Consider the following 20,493-nt stretch of genomic DNA (forward strand, 5'->3'; position numbering starts at 1 on the left):
GCCAAGGAAGGTTATCAAGTAACAAAGGGAGTAGGTGTCGATAGAGAGATAGTGAAGAGAAAGGGTTCGAGGACAAATCCTTGGGGAACCTAAAGAAAGAAGTGGAGAGGAAGAGGCAACACTGAAAAAGAAAACTGTGTTAGGAGGAGAACTAGGAAAGAGCAGTCTTTGAGGCCAAAGGAGTAAAGTTTGTTTGAGGAGAAGCGTGTCATCAAAGGCAGTAGAAAGGTCTATTAGTATGAATATAGAGTATTGACCTTTGGTTTTATTAGTTAGTAAATTGTTAGTGAGGTTTAGTAGGGCAGTTACTTTGGAAAGCCAGACTGTAAGGGATGGAGAAGGTTGTTGTCAGTGAGGTAGGAGCTCAGATGGTTGTAGACTAAGCATTCTAGAAGTTTACTGGTAAATGGGAGTAAGGAGATGAGTCTTAATATACAAACAAATAAGCTTCTTCTTTTCGGCAGCATTCTATATTCACACTCTTCTCTTGTGACTGCTGCTCCTTTCAGCTTCCAGAAACAAGGAAAAGAAGCCCTGTGTAAGCTCACAGTTGCTCTAGACCAGTGGTTCTCAACCTGTGGGTCACGACCCCTTTGGGGGTCGAATGACCCTTTCACAGGGGTCCCCTAAGACCATCAGAAAACACATATTTCCGATGTGTAAAGAGCAGCTACTGTGTACAAAGCAGCTACTGTGTTGAAAGCAGCTACTGTGTTGAAAGCAGCAGTATTGGAGGCAAAACGACACTCATGAATTATAATTACTGGGTAAATAATTTTATGGTTGGGGGTCACCACAACATGAGGAACTGTATTAAAGGGTCACGGCATTAGGAAGGTTGAGAACCACTGCTCTAGACCCTGGTGCACAACTTTCAGTCCTTTGGATTCTTACCATCTCCTGTTGTAGGTCTGCAGGCTCTGACCATATATTTTAGCATGCACGTAGTCTTTGACAATCTCATGTTTGCTGGCCGTCTGCCAATCTCTTGTAGCATGCATGTAGTCTTTGACTATTTCCTGTTGTTTGCTGGCAGTCTGCCAATCTCTTGTAGCATGTATGTAGTCTTTGACTATTTCCTGTTGCATGTGTGTAGACTTTGACAACTTTCTGTAGCATTCTATTCGCTGCATAATATGTGCAGCCCTATGGTCATATCAGGGGCCACATGTGAGGCCTTCGAAATTAAGAAAGTTGACCACAAATACTCTAGTTGGACTTGCACATTCAGACTGAACACTTAAAATAACTGAATGCAGCCTTGAATTTATATAACCGTTACAATATGGAAAATGCTGCATAGTAGAGCATAGTGCACATGCCCCTGTAACCCTAATGTTAACATCCCTGCATACAATAAGTTGTAGTAAAGCATGCTTTATCCAGTAAGATGTGTACCCACCGTTATTGCTCCATACACCATCATAGCACTCATGGTGAACATTAACAGGGAGATGGCAAACAGCACACAGGCATTTTCTGCAAAACAAAGCCAACAGAATATCACTTATTACTCTGACTTCTACATATTACGATCACTGCAATGTGAATGCCATGCCACAACTAGTTTCACTATGACAGTCACTTTCACTTCAAGTCACACCATTTTGTTACATGAAACCAAAGCTACAGCTACACATATACAAGTATATAGTATTTAAAGGGCAAGTCTAAGCAAACAGATTTTGATGTTTGGCTGATGCCACAAAAAGTAAAAACATGAATGCATTTTGAGCAAAAAGAATGAAAAGGTGCATAAAATTGCTGGCAGTGAGTTTAGTAATTGGAAGATTCGTTGACGGTAAAAGGCAAGTATCAGCTGAAGCTGTGGCTTGTTTCACACTCAAAAGATGCTTAAAGAGTAACTCCCCCTTCTTCAAAAAAAGTTAACATAAAAATCCATCCATATTTGCAGCAAAAGAATTGAATTTATTATGTTTTTTTTTTATGCAAACAACCCTGCAAAGCATTGGAAACGCGTTCACTAGTGCAATGCACTCTCCTACAGACTCTTCATATAGTTCTATGTCCATAACGAGGTACAGACTTCCAGTTACAGAACTGTAGGAACGGTTAACGGACCATGAGCGTGGTAATCACAGCACTTGTGTGCAATTGAGAACTGCAAGTCCGTGTCTGCTGAAGCAGATCTCTGTAAATGTGGGGGTGGGGGGGGGGGGACTCTGCTTACCACCATGTTACACCCTAAACACGGGTGTAACACGGCATAAGAGGTGGAGTTAGCCTTTAAAGCAGAACTTTCTGGAAGTGGGATGGCTGGGTAGAATTTGCTTTAATGTGCAAGTAGGTTGTGTGTACTTGCACATTATGGCAGAGTTCCAGCTGAAAAAAAAAAAAAAAAATTAAAGTCAGCAGATACAAAAGCTGATTACTTTTAAAATACAGACACTTACCTGTCCCTCAGTCCAGCGGTGTCCACACCACGACTGGTTTCACCGGCCATATTCTCTCCCCGGCATCTTCAGTGTGGGCACCCGGCTGTGATAGCTTGCGGCTTCACAGCTGGGTGCCCACTGTGATTTGCGAATAGCCCCGTAGTCTTCTAGGACCCGTCACATGCCCCAGAAGACTATGGGGAGAGGGGGAATAACTTTCGCTTCTGATCGCCTAGGCCAGGGGTAGGCAACCTGCAGCTATCCAGCTGTTGTAGGACTACAAGCTCCATCATGCCGCTGCAAGTCATAGCTGTAACTGTCAGTTTTTAATGTTGCAATGTCTCATGGGAAATGTAGTTCCACAAAAGCTAGAGAACCGCAGATTGCCTACCCCTGGCCTAGGCAATCGCAGCGGAAGTGGAAGCGGGTACCTGTCAAACTTGGGTACCTGCTCCCCAAAGGGGCCAATCCTTAATGGGGAGCGGAGGATGGAGGCTTAAAGTGGAACTTGCCCTTTTGGGTGGAGCTCCGATTTAAAGTGTTACTAAAACCAGGAACCTGCATTCACTATATCTGGTCTCCCACAGTACATAGAACGTGGACGTGCAGATATTTTAGTAACTATAAACTGCTAAATACCTTTTCCCATCAGCAGTTAGAGCAGTCTTGTGACTTCTATCAGTGTCCAGCTGAGCAGTGGTTAAAGCTTGTAGGAGTTTTCATTTTCCTCTCACTGCCCTATGAGTCCAGACCCCTGACCCCTGTCTGGACAGTGCTGATTGGCCCTGTGCTGATCACATGCACCCTCCCAAGAAAAAGAAAAACCTCTCTAGCAATACACACCAAACTGAACATGTGCAGAGTGTCCCTGAGGCTCTTTTTTATCAGGAGATGAAATGGGGAATGTGGAAGAGGAGGATCAGAGAAGTCAGGATCAAACATCCTTTTTACACAATGCAGAGGATTAACCCCTTAACTTCCACAGTGCGTATAACAAGCATGCTTTACTGCATATACAGGCTGATTTTACGGTCGTGGGTTTAGTAACACTTTAAGGCAAGGTTATCAAACTTTCTGCAGCCACTAGCATCTTCTTCCGGGTCTGGGATTTTCTGGCTTCAGCCATCGGCTACTGATGATGATATTCCTACACAGGTGCACTGGAGTCTGACATCAGTCTTGACATCTTACAGATGCCAGGAATCACCTTGGACTGTACACTGTGCATATGTACAGATAACAAAACAATTGCAGGCAGAGTTTTTCTTTTTATTTGGCAGATGAGACTTAAAATGTTATTTTGAATTAACCAGCAGCTGCATCAAACTAACTTGTCTGACAACTTAAAACAAGAGTGAAAGTGGATTGCACTCTCCTTATGGGATGTTCTACTACTTGCATATTGAGAATAATACAATAAGAGAAGAGGTAGATGGAAAAAGCCAAAACCTGAAAAGTGGATGGTATACAGCCAAGAAGCATGCAAGGGATATCTCAACAATGACCATGTCAATCACAATCGACCAAAGAAACAATTTTGAGTAGAACAACACTCCAAACAAAGAAAGAAAAAAAATTAAGAAAATAAAAAAAAGAAGAAGGAAGAACAATCCCCTCAGGGTGATACATGTACACTCACCAACCACTTTATTAGCTACACCTGTTCAATTGCTTGGTAACACAAATTGCTAATCAGCCAATCACATGGCAGCAACTCAATGTATTTAGGCATCTAAATGTGGCGAAGACTCAGAATGGGGAAGAAAGGGGATTTAAGTGACTTTGAAAGTGGCATTGTTGTTAATGCCAGACAGGCTCGTCTGAGTATTAAAAAAAACTGCTAATCTACTGGGATTTTCACGCACAACCATCTCTAGGGTTTACAGAGAATGGTCCGAAAAAGAGAAAATATCCAGTGAGCAGCAGTTGTGTGGACAAAAATGCCTTGTTGATGTCAGAGGAGAATGGGCAGACTGGTTTGAGATAATAGAAAGGCAACAGGAACTCAAATAACCACTCATTACAACCAAGGTATGCAGAATGCCATCTTTGAACGCACAACACGTCAAACCTTGAAGCAGATGGGCTACAGCAGTAGACCACACCGAGTGCTACTCCTGTCAGCTAACAGGAAATAGGAGCTACAATTCGCACAGTCTCACCAAAATTGGACAAAAGAAGATTGGAAAATCTGTTGCTTGGTCTGCTCTGTTCAAGCTGTGACATTCAGATGGTAGGGTCAGAATTTGGCGTAAACAACATGAAAGCGTGGATCCATCCTGCCTTGTATCAATGGTTGAGGCTGGTGGTGGTGTAATGGTGTGGGGGATATTTTCTTGGCACTAGCAAAGTGTACTTAATAAGGTGGCCAGTGAGTGTAGATGCCTGAATGCACTGAGCTGCTGCCATGTGATTGGCCGATTAGTAATTTGTGTTACCAAGCAATTGAACAGGTGTACCTAATAAAGTGGCCGGTGAGTTTATATTGTATGGCCTTTAGCAATCTTTGCACACCCAACCATTTTCTGATGTGATGAAATAGCCTCCATGTCCTGAATGGAAGGGTTTGTGTTTATTGTGATGATGACCATAATCATTTAATCCACTTCTGGGAGTGCACAGAATCAAGGCTCTGCAATATTCATCTGCCCTGAACTCACAGGAGAATCCTGGCATTACATGGCACCAATTTCTGCAGCCTTGAGGACCTCCACCCATTGCTGAAGAAAGAGGAGGAGTAAAAGAAACCAAGATGTCACCCTGGGATTGGGAGGGGGGGTGGGATATAGAAAAACAGACACAAAACTGGAAACAAAGCTAAAGTAGCAAACTGTGCTCTCAGCCTTTCACAATAGTTCATAAAACATTGAGTAAATAAACCAATGTCAGCTGGCTACAGCAAACACGTTACACCGGAACGGAGAAGACCATGGACTCACCAGCCACCCGCTCCGAGGCATAATAATTCCCGATAACTTCATATTGGATGTCAACTGCTGGTACTGTGTCAGGATGAGTCACTTTCACCGTCAGTAGAATGCCCATCAGCAAGTTCACCACCTGAGAATAAAAATGCAAAACATTCAAAACCAGTTCGACACGTATCATCACAACTAGAATCCAACAAATAACACTGCATTTTTGGTGGGTAGTAGGTCAAGAATTTGCAAGGTTTTTATTTCCGTATGTGACCCAACTGGGGAGACTTCATTTCTTGAGCTTGTAACACTAGAATAAGAACTTGAAGAAATGGGGGTAGCAGTTGTCACTGGAACCGGAAGGCACAGACAACAATCATTGTCTGAAGTTCTAAATCTGCTAAAGAGGTTTTTTTCTGTGTCCTTGTTGGAAAGATTTGACATTTCCTCTCCCAAAGGGAAATAAATGCTACATGCAATGAGAACTGCATTAGTCAGGCCAGTCACATTGTTGCAAGCGCCTTGAGTTTTGGAGCTGGTTCCTAGATTTTGGAATAATTGGTCCAGAACTGATGTTATCCACTGCTCTACCAGTTATATAGATGCAGGAATCCCCCCTCCCCCACACGGAACATTGCATTCGGACAGTGGGGACTCCCCGGTCTCAGAATATGCTATTCAGCACTCCAGCCATTGGCTGCAAGCCATTAATCGAAGCTGTTTTCAAGACATTTCCTGTTCAGTAAGTGGCTACACACAGACTGAAGTTTGGCCAGTCCCTGTTGAACCAGCAGCATTTCAATCCATGTGTACACATATTTACATAGATTATGCAGACAGGTTTTGAAACCAATCAAAACATTTGGGTGGGTCAATATGTAGATCACTCTTATCCACTGTGACTATGGTTTGGATATCTGTAGGCTCTACAAAACACAGAACAGCAAGGGAGCACTCCCTGCAGATTCTTTGTCCGACAATTTTACATTTTTCTGGGATCACTTCATCTGAGCAGTTTACACTTTTGCCTATTTACTTGTTGTGGGAAGGAAACAAAATTGAGCAGTGTAATGCTTGGTACTTTGAAGAACTGCCCATCCCCTGTAATACCTCATGGTACCAGGAATGCCTACACAGCAAAGCAAGTTTTCCTTTACTTTCTGTTACCCCGAGAGCAATCTACTGAACAACTCTCCAATACCAGTGTATGTTACAAAAAAAGGGTCAGGACTGAAAGTCACTTCAAATCCTATCTACCAAATGATCTGTTATTCTGTTTAGTCAGTGTGGAACTCCTGCCAGATGGGCAAAGGTTGTGTCCTCACTCTTCTTCACTGCCATTAACCTCCCTGGCGGTATGATTATTTCAAATTTTTGGTGCTGAAAGCGGTACCATTTTTTTGCATGGAAATATGTATTTTTTTTATATTGTAGGCTGTAATTTAGGAATAACTCACTGAAATCTGAGTCTAATAAACATTCCGGATATGATAAAACTTGAAACAAAATCATAAATTATAATTTAATAAATAATCATAAAAAATAACAATATAATAATAAAATTCAATAATATAATCAAACCAAAAACACTGAAATTTGAAATATAGCGCCAAGTTCGCACATCACTGAGCAAAGTCGCAAAATTGTTTTCAGTGTCTGATGACGAATTTCCCCCACGAATCATTATCACTCAATTCTGCAAGTAGTTCTAATTTACTATCGCTGTTCTCTAGCCGGTCTAAAACCGCTTTTGACGTAAAGGGACGCTTTTTGGACGCCGTGGACTTTTCTAAATTTCTAGGCAGAAAGAACAGTCAAAATGCAGGCAGGGGACAGGACAAAGCAGTAGGGACAAAATGTATGTGAAATGCATTGAAACAGCAATGTTTTACTATGTAATGATCATTTTTAAAAAAATGACTTTTTTAAAAAATTTCAAAATGTGCCGCCGGTTCCGGCGCCCGTACATCCTGACTTCACAGGGACCGCAACACGGAAGCCGGAATCGACCGGAGATGGCCGGGGACGCTGCAGGGGACGCATCGCGGGAGCGAAGGACAAGGTAAGCGCTGCAGGGACTCCCTATGCAACGCTGCATGGTAAGCCCGAGTGTAGCTTGGGGTTACCGCTTTTGGTACTGAAACTCTACCCCGAGCTACACTCGGGAATACCGCCAGGGAGGTTAAGCAAACCCTACTGATCGCACAATGAAAGGAGCATCACTGCACTGCAAAGTTGATCATTCAGGTTTAAAGACCAACTCTGAGAAGTACACAAAAATTACCCTTGAAGTAGGAAAAGGGTAAAGGTTACGTCTAGGGGTAGAGGAATGCCTCATGCACACTGCTGCTCCTAAACGTGAGTTTAGGAGCTTTTGGCATTTTTTTGCCAAAGCCCCTAAACTCAACTCGCCCCTTTTCTGAATGCTGAAGAATCGCGTTCAGGAGAGGAACATTTTGGCCAAAAAAAGCAAAAATGCTTATAAAACGAGCCTAAGTGTTAGCCACATTTATTAATTTCAATGGCAAGTACACTAGCCAATAAAATGAACGCCAAAGCGCTAAATGCGGTACCACATTTACACACATTTTTGCTGCCTTTAGTGTTTTTCAGAGGCCAGGGGAGCTTGGAGTCCAAAAGGAGCATAGTGTACATGTAGCCAAAGGTACATGTACACTACACTACTCTGAAGCCTTTGCTTCAGAGCTTTCTCCATCCTGCTTTATGGATGGTCCCTTGCCTTCCTACTTATACTGCAGGGCTATTGGTCCTGCATTCTACTTGATGATCCTAGAGTGCAACCACCAGTGGAAAGCCCGAGAAGAGGCTTTGGAGGACTTGTCACACAAAAATGGAAGGGCTCGTCTGAGTGAGGAGTAAACTACTTATTCTTCTACCTGCTAGACCAGGGGTCTCCAAACTTTATAAACAAAAGGGCCAGTTTACGGTCCTTCAGATTTTAGGGCGGCCGGACTGTGACCATTGGTAGTCAAAAAGGTCCAAATTTCAGTCGGCCCCATAAAAATGCCCCATATTTGGTGTCAGTGGAAAGAACAGTGCCCTATCATTTGTGTCATTGGAAGGAATTGTGCCCCATCATTGGTGTCATGGGGGGGAGAATTGCTCTCTATCATTGGTGTCAGCGGGGGGATAATGGCCCATTGTTGCTGTCAGTGGATGAAATAGTGCCCCAAGGACTGGATAAAAGCAAGCAAAGGGCAGCATCTGGCCCCAGGGCCACAGTTTGGAGACCACTGCACTAGACGCATGTAGCATTTAACCCTTGCAGTGCAGTGGGCCCTCCATTTCATGACCAATTGTATGAAATTAGGCTTTAACCACTATAATGCCAAACAGACACTTTCACCCCCCTTCCAGCCCAGATCAGATATAGATACACACACACACACAATCCTGATGGCCGATCTCATTTTGAGAAATGCCAGGACAATACAAATGGAAGCCGTTCATGGTGTACAATTGCCACGAGATCTGTGACTGGTTACAGCAGTCACACGGGACCTGCAATGGCCTGGTACACTGAGCGGTCATCCACTGTGTCCAGTGGGTGAGAGATTATGCCACAGCGCGATCCTGGGAGGATGTCATACAACATACCCATTATAGCAGCACTCCAGCCCGGCCATCATTTGTCTATAGGCCAGGCGGGAGGCGGTTAAAACACTGAGGCCAAATGGGTCAACATCACACCCAAGCAATCAGCATTTACAGCAGGATGTCAACAAAGATAGCCAATGTATTTCTCTCATAACAAATTCCCCTAATTAGTGAGATTGTAATGTATACACATCAACAAGTGGTGCTCTCTCCATAAAAAAAAAAAGAAAAAAAATAGAAAATAATGCAACTAAATTGTATGTGTAACTAGATTTATGCAAAATATCCATAATTTTTTATTCTCATTAGCAACAAAAGGAGAAGAAAGGAAAAGGAACTGCCATCTGAACAACATGATAGGACACAAGGTCAGCACACCCATCATAAGACAATTTTATTATACATTCCACAATCACGTGTAAACCAAAATACCTACACAGATGGCAATTCATGTACGTGTTGTAGCACTTTTAAATCAGACTTTGTATCAAATAAAAACACATTCTTACAGTATCATCTACACGGCCCAGACAGGCATTGTAAAAAAAATATGTAAATATAACATTCTGGAGTAAAAAGCCTGGGCCAACCTCTGAAGGGCTCATGCACACTGGCGTACAATTTACTGTGTTCAGAACTGTAATAAAATGTGATCTGAATGCAGCCGTACTGTATCCTAATGGGCACATGCACATTGCTCCATTCTGGTCTGCAGTGTTTAGCTGAGTAAAATAAAATTACCAAAATCTGTGTTCGGTGAGAGCATTTAGATGTATTTTTTTGCTCTATGCATGTAAAAGGTAAAGCCAACATTAAATGCATACAGCGTACTGACACTTCTGGACAGCTTGACCTGCATACGTAAAAAAATAAAAACATAACTCACATACTAGATAGTATTAAAAATCTTAACCATATATACAGTGGGGCAAAAAAGTATTTAGTCAGCCAACAATTGTGCAAGTTCTCCCACTTAAAAAGATGAGAGAGGCCTGTAATTGGCATCATAGGTAGACCTCAACTATGAGAGACAAAATGAGAAAATAAATCCAGACAGACAATCACATTAGCTGATATGGAAAAAATGTATTTGCAAATTAAGGTGGAAAATAAGTATTTGGTCAATATCAAAAGTTCATCTCAATACTTTGTTATATATCCTTTGTTGGCAATGACAGAGGTCAAACGTATCCTGTAAGTCTTCACAAGGTTGGCACACACTGTTGCTGGTATGTTGGCCCATTCCTCCATGCAGATCTCCTCTAGAGCAGTGATGTTTTGGGGCTATCGCTGGGCAACACGGGCTTTCAACTCCCTCCAAAGGTTTTCTATGGGGTGGAGATCTGGAGACTGGCTAGGCCACTCCAGGACCTTGAAATGCTTTTTACGAAGCCACTCCTTTGTTGCCCGGGCGGTATGTTTGGGATCATTGTCATGTTGGAAGACCCAGCCACGTTTCATCTTCAATGCCCTTGCTGATGGAAGGAGGTTTGCACTCAAAATCTCATGATACATGGCCCCATTCATTCTGTCCTGTACATGGATCAGTCGTCCTGGTCCCTTTGCGGAGAAACAGCCCCAAAGCATGATGTTGCCACCCCCATGCTTCACAGTAGGTATGGTGTTCTTTGGATGCAACTCAGCATTCTCTCTCCTCCAAACACAACGAGTTGTGTTTCTACCAAACAGTTCTATTTTGGTTTCATCTGACCATATGACATTCTCCCAATCCTCTTCTGGATCATCCAAATGCTCTCTAGCAAACTTCAGACGGGCCCGGACATGTACTGGCTTAAGCAGGGGGAGACGTCTGGCACTGCAGGATCTGAGTCCCTGGCGGCGTAGTGTGTTACTGATGATAGCCTTTGTTACGTTGGTCCCAGCTCTCTGCAGGTCATTCACTAGGTCCCCCCGTGTGGTTCTGGGATTTTTGGTCACCGTTCTTGTGATCATTTTGACCCCACGGGGTGAGATCTTGCGTGGAGCCCCAGATCGAGGAGGGAGATTATCAGTGGTCTTGTATGTCTTCCATTTTCTAATTATTGCTCCCACAGTTGATTTGTTCACACCAAGCTGCTTGCCTATTGCAGATTCAGTCTTCCCAGCCCGATGCAGGTCTACAATTTTGTTTCTGGTGTCCTTCGACAGCTCTTTGGTCTTCACCATAGTGCAGTTTGGAGTGTGACTGTTTGAGGTTGTGGACAGGTGTCTTTTATACTGATAAGTTCAAACAGGTGCCATTGATACAGGTAATGAGTGCAGGACAGAGGAGCCTCTTAAAGAAGAAGGTACAGGTCTACCTATGATGCCAATTACAGGCCTCTCTCATCTTTTTATGTGGGAGAACTTGCACAATTGGTGGCTGACTAAATACTTTTTTGCCCCACTGTAGTTATCAAAACGTATTTTTCATTTTAGTGGGCCATTAACATGGAGCTAAAGACAAAAAATGTTAGGCTTTTGGATTTCTCTCTACTTTCTGTCCCATAGCCAAAAATCCCTCCAAAGTGCGGGAACGCCTGGGCATCACCAGAACAAGCATCCCTATTGGAAAATTTCCTCTCTATTCGGGTTTCTTGTGACAACCCAAAGTTTGGGGTTTTCTTTTACTTTTGGTCATAAGTGTGGACAGGACAGAGAGAGTGAATCTTCCTGATGGGGACACAGACAGCAATAACAACCGGGCAAGAGCTCTAATCCTTCTCTTGCCTTTAATTATACCTTAATTCAAAGCCAATCTCTCTCATCAAACTGAACATGCCATTGGATGACCTCCCTGAAAAAGAGAAAGTAAACACTTTCCACTTTTCTTCTGCCAAACCACTGAAGAAAAATTCCCAGGTGAAGTTCCTCCAGAAATGGACACTTTCAGAAGCACTGATCATCTGGTCCCCTGCCAAGTTCAACAATTTCTTTTGCCAAGTCCTATGTCACTACAAGACAATCTGCGAAGGAGGCAGCAGCAAAGGCACGCATGTTTAGCACTTTCTTCTTCTCAGCGTTAGGCTATGCACAGGCCTACAATTCAGAACATTCAGTGAGGACTGGTTTACAATTGCCTGCATAAAGTTTGAAAATCATTTTATTATATTACATTTTTATAGTTTAGCAATTATATTTTTACCCTTAAGACCAGAATCATCAGTTGGTGGAATTTTCATAAAATTTTCTTTAGCCCCCGGTCACAACGGGGGCAAGTTGTCATGTAACTTTTCTACAAACACAAAAGTTTGCACTAGGACTTTGAATGAGGCACAACACACATATCCAATAAATCAATAGACACATTTATTAATAAATACAATTTCCATAAGATAAATTCTATATTTTCGATTGTCATGCAACTTGACAGATCAAAGTCGCATGCCAAGTCACACCCTGGTCCGACTTGAGTTGCAGCAACTTTGAAAACTGTTCCTGCACTATTTTTGTGCGATTTGCATCAACATCTGTGTATGAATTCGCACAGATGTCAGGAAGCCGGGCATGAGGTCACACTGATCGGCAGCTTAGAATTCGTGCTGCAGTAGTGTAACTTCGAAGCCGCACCCAGTGTGAACCGGCACTTAAATTTATAAAAGGAAAAAATTATGTACTTTGTGCAAATAATTCTTTGATTGGCGCCTGTGCCAAGCGGCTGGTCTCTTGTGTTCAGAATGCATCAGGCCAACTGCTTGGCACGGGACCTGGAAGCAAATGGAGATCACTGGAGTAGCGATGTCTACTTCACCGATTTCCAGGAGCACTGGCCAAGTATGGTATATACTGTACATAGTTACCACTGGTCCAAACTGGACCAATTTAACTATGTATATAATATCTGTACCTAGAATTCTTCTTTCATACTTGTATATGATCAAGTGCCACAAGCAAACCACAATGAACACAGATCCAGAGCACAGTGGCCTCCCCTCTCACTCCTTGCGTTTTGTTATAATGACTTTGTCAAGGGCCCTGCAGCTATATTCCCTGTGGTTTGTGCAACGTTAATTGAATGTACATACTGCTGAGATAGAGATATATATATATATATATATATATATATATATATATATATATATATATATATATATATATATATATATATTATACAGGATTTATATAGCGCCAACAGTTTGCACAGCACTTTACAATATAAGGGAGACAGTACAATTACAATACATTTCAGTACAGAAGGAAAAGGAGGGCTCTGCTCGTGGAGCTTACAATCTAAAGGAAGGGGGAGGTGATACAAAAGGTGATAACTGCGGGGGATGATCTGGTGGAGGTGATTCAAGTACAGTTCTTAGGTGGAGGTGGGGTAGGGTAGGCTTCCCAGAAGAAGTGAGTTTTCAAAGATCGCCTAAAGGCAGAGTGGGGGCTGAACGGACATGCTGTGGTAGGGAGTTCCAGAGGATGGGAGAGGCTCTGCAGAAGTCCTGGAGGCGAGCGTGGGAGAAGGTGATGAGGGAGCTAGAGAGGAGGATATCATGGGAGGAGCGGAGTGGGCGATTTGGGCGATATAGCTAGGGGCAGTGTTGTGGATGGCTTTGTAAGCGGTGGTTAGTGTTTTGAATGTAATATGTTGAGTTAGTGGAAGCCAGTGAAGGGATTGGCAGAGAGGGGCAGCAGTCGCTGATCGGTTGGTAAGGTGTACGAGTCTAGCAGCAGCATTCATAATAGACTGAAGAGGGGATAGCCTGTGTAACGGTAGACCAGTGAGGAGGGAGTTGCAGTAATCGAGGCGGGATATAATAAAGGCATGGATAAGTTGTTTTGTGGTGTCATTGGTCAGGAAGGGGCAGATTTTGGAAATGTTCCGGAGGTTGAGGCGGCAGGATTTAGCCAGTGAGTGGATGTGGGGCCCAAAGAGGTCAGAGTCTAGGATTACGCCTAGCACCCTGGCATGAGGGGAAGGACCAATGGTTGTGTTGTTGATCTTAATGGTAAAGTCATGAGTGGGAGATCGGGGAGGAGGAAATATTACAAGCTCAGTTTTTGAAAGATTGAGTTAAAGGTAGTGGTGTGACATCCATGCTGATATGTCGCTTAGTAGATTTGTGATACGTGAGGAGATTGAGGGGGTGAGCTGGGGAGTGGAGAGATAGATCTGGGTGTCATCAGCATAGAGGTGGTATTGGAAGCCAAGGGAGGTTATCAGATGGCCCAGAGAGGAGATGTAGAGAGAGAAAAGGAGGGTCCCAAGGACAGAACCTTGGGGTACCCCAACAGGAAGTTGAGCGGAGGAGGAGTTGTATGCGACACTGAAAGTGCACTAAGAAAGGTAAGAGGAGAACGAGGAGAGAGCAGAGTCACGGAGGTCGATGGAGTGGAGTTTACTGAGGAGGAGCGGGTGGTCGACTGTGTCAAAGGCAGCAGAATGGTCAAGGAATATGAGTATGGAGTAATGGCCGTTGGTTTTAGCAGTTATTAGGTCATTAGTGAGTTTTAGTAGGGCAGTTTCTGTGGAATGTTGTGGGCGGAAGCCAGACTGTCGGGGATCAAGAAGGTTTTTGTCGGTGAGGTAGAAGTTCATACGGTTGTGAACAAGGCACTCGAGAAACTTGGAGGCAAACGGGAGCAGGGAGATGGGTCTTGAGTTATTCAAACAGGTAGGGTCCAGCGGGGGTTTTTTGAGGTTGTGGGTTATCAGTGCATGTTTGAGTGGGGAGGGAAAGGTGCCCATGGAGAGTGAGAGGTTGAAGATGTGGGTTAGAGAGTTTAGGATAGAGCAGGAAGGAGGCTGCAACAGTCCTGAGGGGACAGGATCCAGGGGACAGGTGGTGAAGTGGGCCTTGGAAAGGAGTTCAGTAACTTCCTTGGTGGTAACAGGGTCGAAGGAGGAGAGTGTAGAGTTTGGTGTTGGGCCTGGTATGTTGGTTAGAGGAGGAAGTTTGACACTGGAGATCTCATCACGAATTATGTCGATCTTCTTGAAGTGACAAGCAATCTCCTGTGCAGTAAGTAAGTTGGTGGGTGGAGGCAGTGGGGGGTGGAGTAAGGAATTAAGGGTAGAGAAGAGTTGACAAGGATTGGATGAAAGGGTCTAGATGAGAGTGTTATAGTAGGTTTGCTTAGCAGCATGGAGGCTGGAGTTGTATTTGAGAAGAGCGAATTTGTAGAGGGTAAAGTTTTCCAGGGATATATATATATATATATATATATATATATATATATATATATACACACACACACACACACACACACACACACACACACACATACATACACACACACACACACATATATATATATACACATACACACACACACACTATTATTTTTCGGCTGTTTTTATATTTTTTCTAGCCATCAATATTGAAACTTTTTCTTGTTATGTGTTTATGTTCATTTTTTTATTGTCACATAAAAAAAAAGTGAAAACCTGGGAAAAAAAAAGAAAGCTTTATAAGTAAATAACTTTGCAGTGCTCTGTCAGAATCATATATTTACCATTACTTTAAACAGGACAAATTATAGAATAAAAATGGATATTTTATTCTAAAGTAACACTTTTTTTTTGTTTTTTAATGAACACTGGTCAAAGATGACAAAAAAGTGATTTTTTTTTTTTTTAAAGTTTTGTTAGTTACTTTTGTTGTCTATAAATTGCATTAAAAAAAATAATTTTTTTTTGTTAGACAGTATCACAAAAGAAAAAAAGAAAAAAAAAGCATTGCCCTTAACCATTTGCCGCACGCCCTATGGCCGAATGGCGGCCGGCAAATGTCATCAGCGTTCCAGGTGGACGCCATATGGCGTCCTCCCACACATGTGCAGATTGCGCTCCTGCAGAGCCGCGCAGTGGCGCGATCTGTCACCGGCTGTGTACCTCGGACACGGCCCATGGCAGATCTAAGTATCGGCCCCCCTTGCTGGTACCATGTGACCTGCTGTGACCAATCACAGCAGGTCACATGACAGTTGTATATAATGGATGGCTTCATTCATGCCATCCATTGTATACTAGTGTCTTGCTGTGAATGGTCAAAGCTAATCACATGCACATGTCATGTGATTAGCTGTGGCCAAATCACAGCTAAGCACAAAAAAAAAAAAAACCCTGAATGAATCGATGTCATTCAGGTAAATGCTTGCTTATAGCAAAGTATTTGTGTAAAAAAAAAAAATACTGATCACTTCCCCAAAGTAGTACAATGTTACTTTGGTAACATTGTACTACTTTGGTCATAGTGAAATATGAAAAAAAATCTTAAAAAAAAAATATATATATATATTTTTTCATACTGTCACCAGTCAGTGTCCTTGATCACCGCTATGCCAGTTATATGATGACACTGTACTGCACTGGTGACAGTATGTAAAAAAAAATAGTGAAACTAATTTTTTTAATTTTTTCATTTTCCGAAGAATTATGACAAAAAAAATACAACTTCAAAAAACTTGCCATGCCTCTTATGAAGTACGTCGGACTGTCTACTTTGCAAAAAGGGGTCATTTGGGGGATATCTGTACTGTTCTGACATTCTTGGACCTCAAGAAATTAGATTGGCTGTCAGTACTTCAGGATTGATCAATATTCAGATCTATACCATAGTTTGGGAACTCTATAACTTTCCTACAAACTAAAAAATACATCCTAATTTGGGTTATTTTCACCAAAGACATGTAGCAAAATACATCTTGGCCTAAATTTATGAAGAACAATTACTTATTTGCAAACTTTTATAACAGAAACAAAGAAAAATGTGTTTTTTTTTTAATTTTTGGTCTTTTTTTGTTAATTTAGCAAAAAATAAAAAACCCCCAGCGGTGATTAAATACCACCAAAAGAAAGCTCTAGTTGTGTGAAGAAAATGATAAAATTTTAGTTTGGGTACAATGTTGTATGACCGCGCAATTGTCATTCAAAGTGTGAGAGCGCTGAAACCTGGCCAGGAAGGTGTAAAATTGCCCGGTATTGAATTGGTTAAAGTGGTTGTACACATGCTTTTTAAACACTGGCCAGCTAAGAGATAATTGTGGCTGCAATTCAAAGAGGACACTGCTCACCGCCTGGCCTATGTCTCTCAGGGAAAGCTTTGTCCTCAGATGTTTTTATCTGCAGTGTGGAAACAGGCCAAATCCCTTTCTTTACACAGCGCTGCTGTGATCACTTTCACTAAAAGGTCATGGCAGCCAGGAGGAAAGCAAAGAAGGTCTAAATTAAAGAACTATGGTCTGATCGAAAAACAAGAGATTATCTTGTAATGAGCAACTACATAAAATTATCATGAAAACAAAAGAAAAACACCACAAATAATTGCCATGCCAACCTGATTTCCTCAGAACAGGTAGTACTGCTATGGTCTTCGGTGCATGAAACTGAAAAATGCTGCGGTTGGGCTTACTGCCTCCGCTGTACCAGGATAAATGACAGTATGGGTTTCCTATAGCCACAGGTAAAACAATATGGCAGCCTAGTATTTCTTATATCAGGCATGTTCAACTCCAACATGCCACGGCTAGTATTTAAATCCCTTAGTAATGTAAAAGCTGGAAGAATTATAAGGACTCATTCACACAGTCAGAACACACACTTTGTGTAGATGTGGATAGTTCTGTGCGCACCTAAACGCAGCACTATAGTAATCAATGAGCCCATACACACAGCTATGCCTACCTGTGAAAACGGGTTGCATTCAGATGCACAGGAAAAAAAAAAAAAGGTAGGACACCTGCACAGATTTGACACTAAAACATGCCTAAATGTGTAGCAATTTATGTGAATGAAGAAATAATGGCAGTTTCACACTCTTCAGTTTTTCAATTAAAAAAATAAAAATAAAAAAAAGGGAAGAAAAATGCATTCCATTAAATCCTATGAAACTCTTCAAACTGGTCAGTTTTTAAAAATCTTGCTTGCTGCATTGTTGGTGCATGTTTGGTACATGTACACATAGAAATGCAAGTACTGCAGATGCGTATTTTCTGCAGGATGTTCTCTCAGCAAAATACGAATATGCCTGTGTGAATGGATCCCAAGGATCAAAAGAAATCAAATAAGGGGCTTTCCTCCAGTTTCCAGGCAGGCATCACCACACAAATTATGATTATGAAATAAACAGTGAAAAAAAGTTGTTGCTTCAACTTATATATTCATTCTACTGTGTCAAATAAAAATATATAAACCTACAAAAAAATATTTTGCTTCCACTATACCCACCAAGTTCCTTAAAAACAGTCAATGTTGTCCTACTCCCTCAGTCACCTATCCCTTCCTCCCTACCTGCCTAACAACTTGGCTATGATCTCTCTGATACCTCAAATAAACACATAACAATGGTGGGATCTGAAATCTACTAAAAAGGTCCTACTTACACAACATGTATGATAAAACAGAGTACGTCTATGAATAAAGGTAGACAATGGTCATGTGTCTTGCAGACACAAGTTATGGAAGACCATCCAGATTAATGTCCTGTATACAGAACTGTGTGCACCATATCAGAACCTTCAAGAAGCACAAGGCCTGCAGTATAATCACGGGGGGTTAGGGTAGTTTCCAATGATCTGTGTTTAAATCACTTCATCCATGTAACATATAGCTTTCCAAATATAGTCCTGCATGTATAAAATGCCGGTTACTGTACAGTTCTATTCAGGGGTATGCATCTCTTAACAGATCATTACTCCATAGTGTGGAGTTCTGGCTAGTTCCTACATTCCCTTTGAGTGCTACTACAAGTCCATCTAAGCATAGCAACAAGTATGATATAAAAAAGGCTTACATACAGTTGTGTCCAAAATTATTCAACCCCCAATGCTGTAAAGGGGTTTAGGGACTATAGTGTACATTTGGAATTGTATTCAGAATCAAATCCTACAAGGACGTTGTAACTACCCAAATGCAACTAAAATGACATCAATTGTTTATGTAATACAGTAGTAAATGGTTCTTATGTGGTTTCTTCATTGCCACAATTATTCAACCCCTTAAAGACTACCACTCTGAAGAACAGAGGTTCATACAGGTGCTTTCCATCAGGTATTGAAAACACCTGTGGATGTCACCGAGCAGCAATCAAGCATAATAAGCACCAATTAGGCAGCTTTAAAATGACTGTGATACTCAGCTCCTTCTAGACATTTACTGGTGTGGTTACAAACATGGTGAAGGCAAGAGAATGGTCCAGGAAGACAAGAGAAGAGGTGATTTCTCTTCACAGGAAGGGCAATGGCTATAAGAAGATTGCAAAGATGTTAAACATACCAAGAGACACCTTAGGAAGCATCATTCGCAAATTCAAGGCAAAGGGCACTGTTGAAACGCTACCTGGTCGTGGCAGAAAGAAGATGCTGACTTCAACTGCTGTGCGCTACCTGAAGCGTAGAGTGGAGAGAAGTCCCCGTGTGACTGCTGAGGAACTGAGAAAAGATTTGTCAGATGTGGGTACAGAAGTTTCAGCCCAGACAATAAGACGCACACTGCGTAATGAAGGCCTCCGTGCCAGAACTCCCAGGCGTACCCCCTTGCTGTCTCCAAAGAATAAGAAGAGTCGACTGCAGTATGCCAAAAGCCATGTGGACAAACCACAAAAGTTGTGGGATAGTGTTCTGTGGACTGATGAAACAAAATTAGAACTGTTTGGGCCCATGGATCAACGCTATGTTTGGAGGAGGAAGAACAAGGCCTATGATGAAAAGAACACCTTGCCTACTGTGAAGCATGGTGGAGGGTCAATCATGCTTTGGGGCTGTTTTGCTTCTGCAGGTACAGGGAAGCTTCAGCGTGTGCAAGGTACCATGAATTCTCTTCAGTACCAGGAGATATTGGATGGAAACGTGATGCAGTCCGTCACACACCTGAGGCTTGGGAGACGTTGGACCTTTCAACAGGACAATGATCCCAAGCATACCTCCAAGTCCACTAGAGCATGGTTGCAGAGGAAAGGCTGGAACATTTTGGAGTGGCCATCGCAGTCACCAGACTTAAATCCGATTGAGAACCTCTGGTGGGACTTAAAGAAAGCAGTTGCAGTGCGCAAGCCTAAGAATGTGACTGAACTGGAGGCCTTTGCCCATGAAGAATGGGCGAAGATACCCGTAGATCGCTGCAAGACACTTGTGTCAAGCTATGCTTCACGTTTAAAAGCTGTTATAACTGTAAAAGGATGCTGTACTAAGTACTAAGATTGAATGTCACTTGGGGGTTGAATAAAACTGATAATGCTGTGAGCACAGAAAAGACATTTGTGGTTATTTCATTATAACTGTTATGTTATATTTGTCTGACCTACAAGTGCCTCTTTAATGTAAATGTAAGCAAGATGACTGAATGATCAAAAGCAATGTCAAACTGGCCAAAACACTCAATTTCAGTGGGGGTTGAATAATTTTGGACACAACTGTATGTATATGCAGTCTCCTATGCAGCAACAACGTAGTGTTTTCTTCTCCCTACTTGACAGGTGCAACTTTTGCCATTACAGTCCTGTGAATACAGATCAGAGAGAACTACGGATATCCACAGGAGCTGCAAAGATGAAAAAAAACAAAAAACAAAAAACAAAAAAACAAAGCAGACTTTATGCACCTTCAACAGGTGATGGCCGAAAGACTCAAGTGGTCCATCAAGTAAC

At 42.2% G+C, this 20,493-nt stretch overlaps 1 protein-coding gene across 1 annotated transcript in view; it reads right to left on the minus strand.

Moving 5' to 3' along the window:
• LAPTM4A (lysosomal protein transmembrane 4 alpha) overlaps positions 1-20,493 on the minus strand; it is a 67,128-nt gene that overhangs the window by 13,223 nt on the left and 33,412 nt on the right. Inside the window, exons 2-3 of the mRNA XM_089657345.1 lie at positions 5,336-5,456; positions 1,403-1,479 (exon numbers count right to left, since the gene is read on the minus strand). Coding sequence (XP_089513471.1) covers positions 1,403-1,479; positions 5,336-5,456 — 198 coding nt within the window. The remainder of the gene's footprint in view (positions 1-1,402; positions 1,480-5,335; positions 5,457-20,493) is intronic.

This window comes from Staurois parvus, unplaced genomic scaffold (genome assembly GCF_062004578.1).
Source record: "Staurois parvus isolate SC_StPar_1 unplaced genomic scaffold, SC_StPar_1.0 ptg000985l, whole genome shotgun sequence".
In the NCBI taxonomy this organism is placed as follows: domain Eukaryota; kingdom Metazoa; phylum Chordata; class Amphibia; order Anura; family Ranidae; genus Staurois; species Staurois parvus.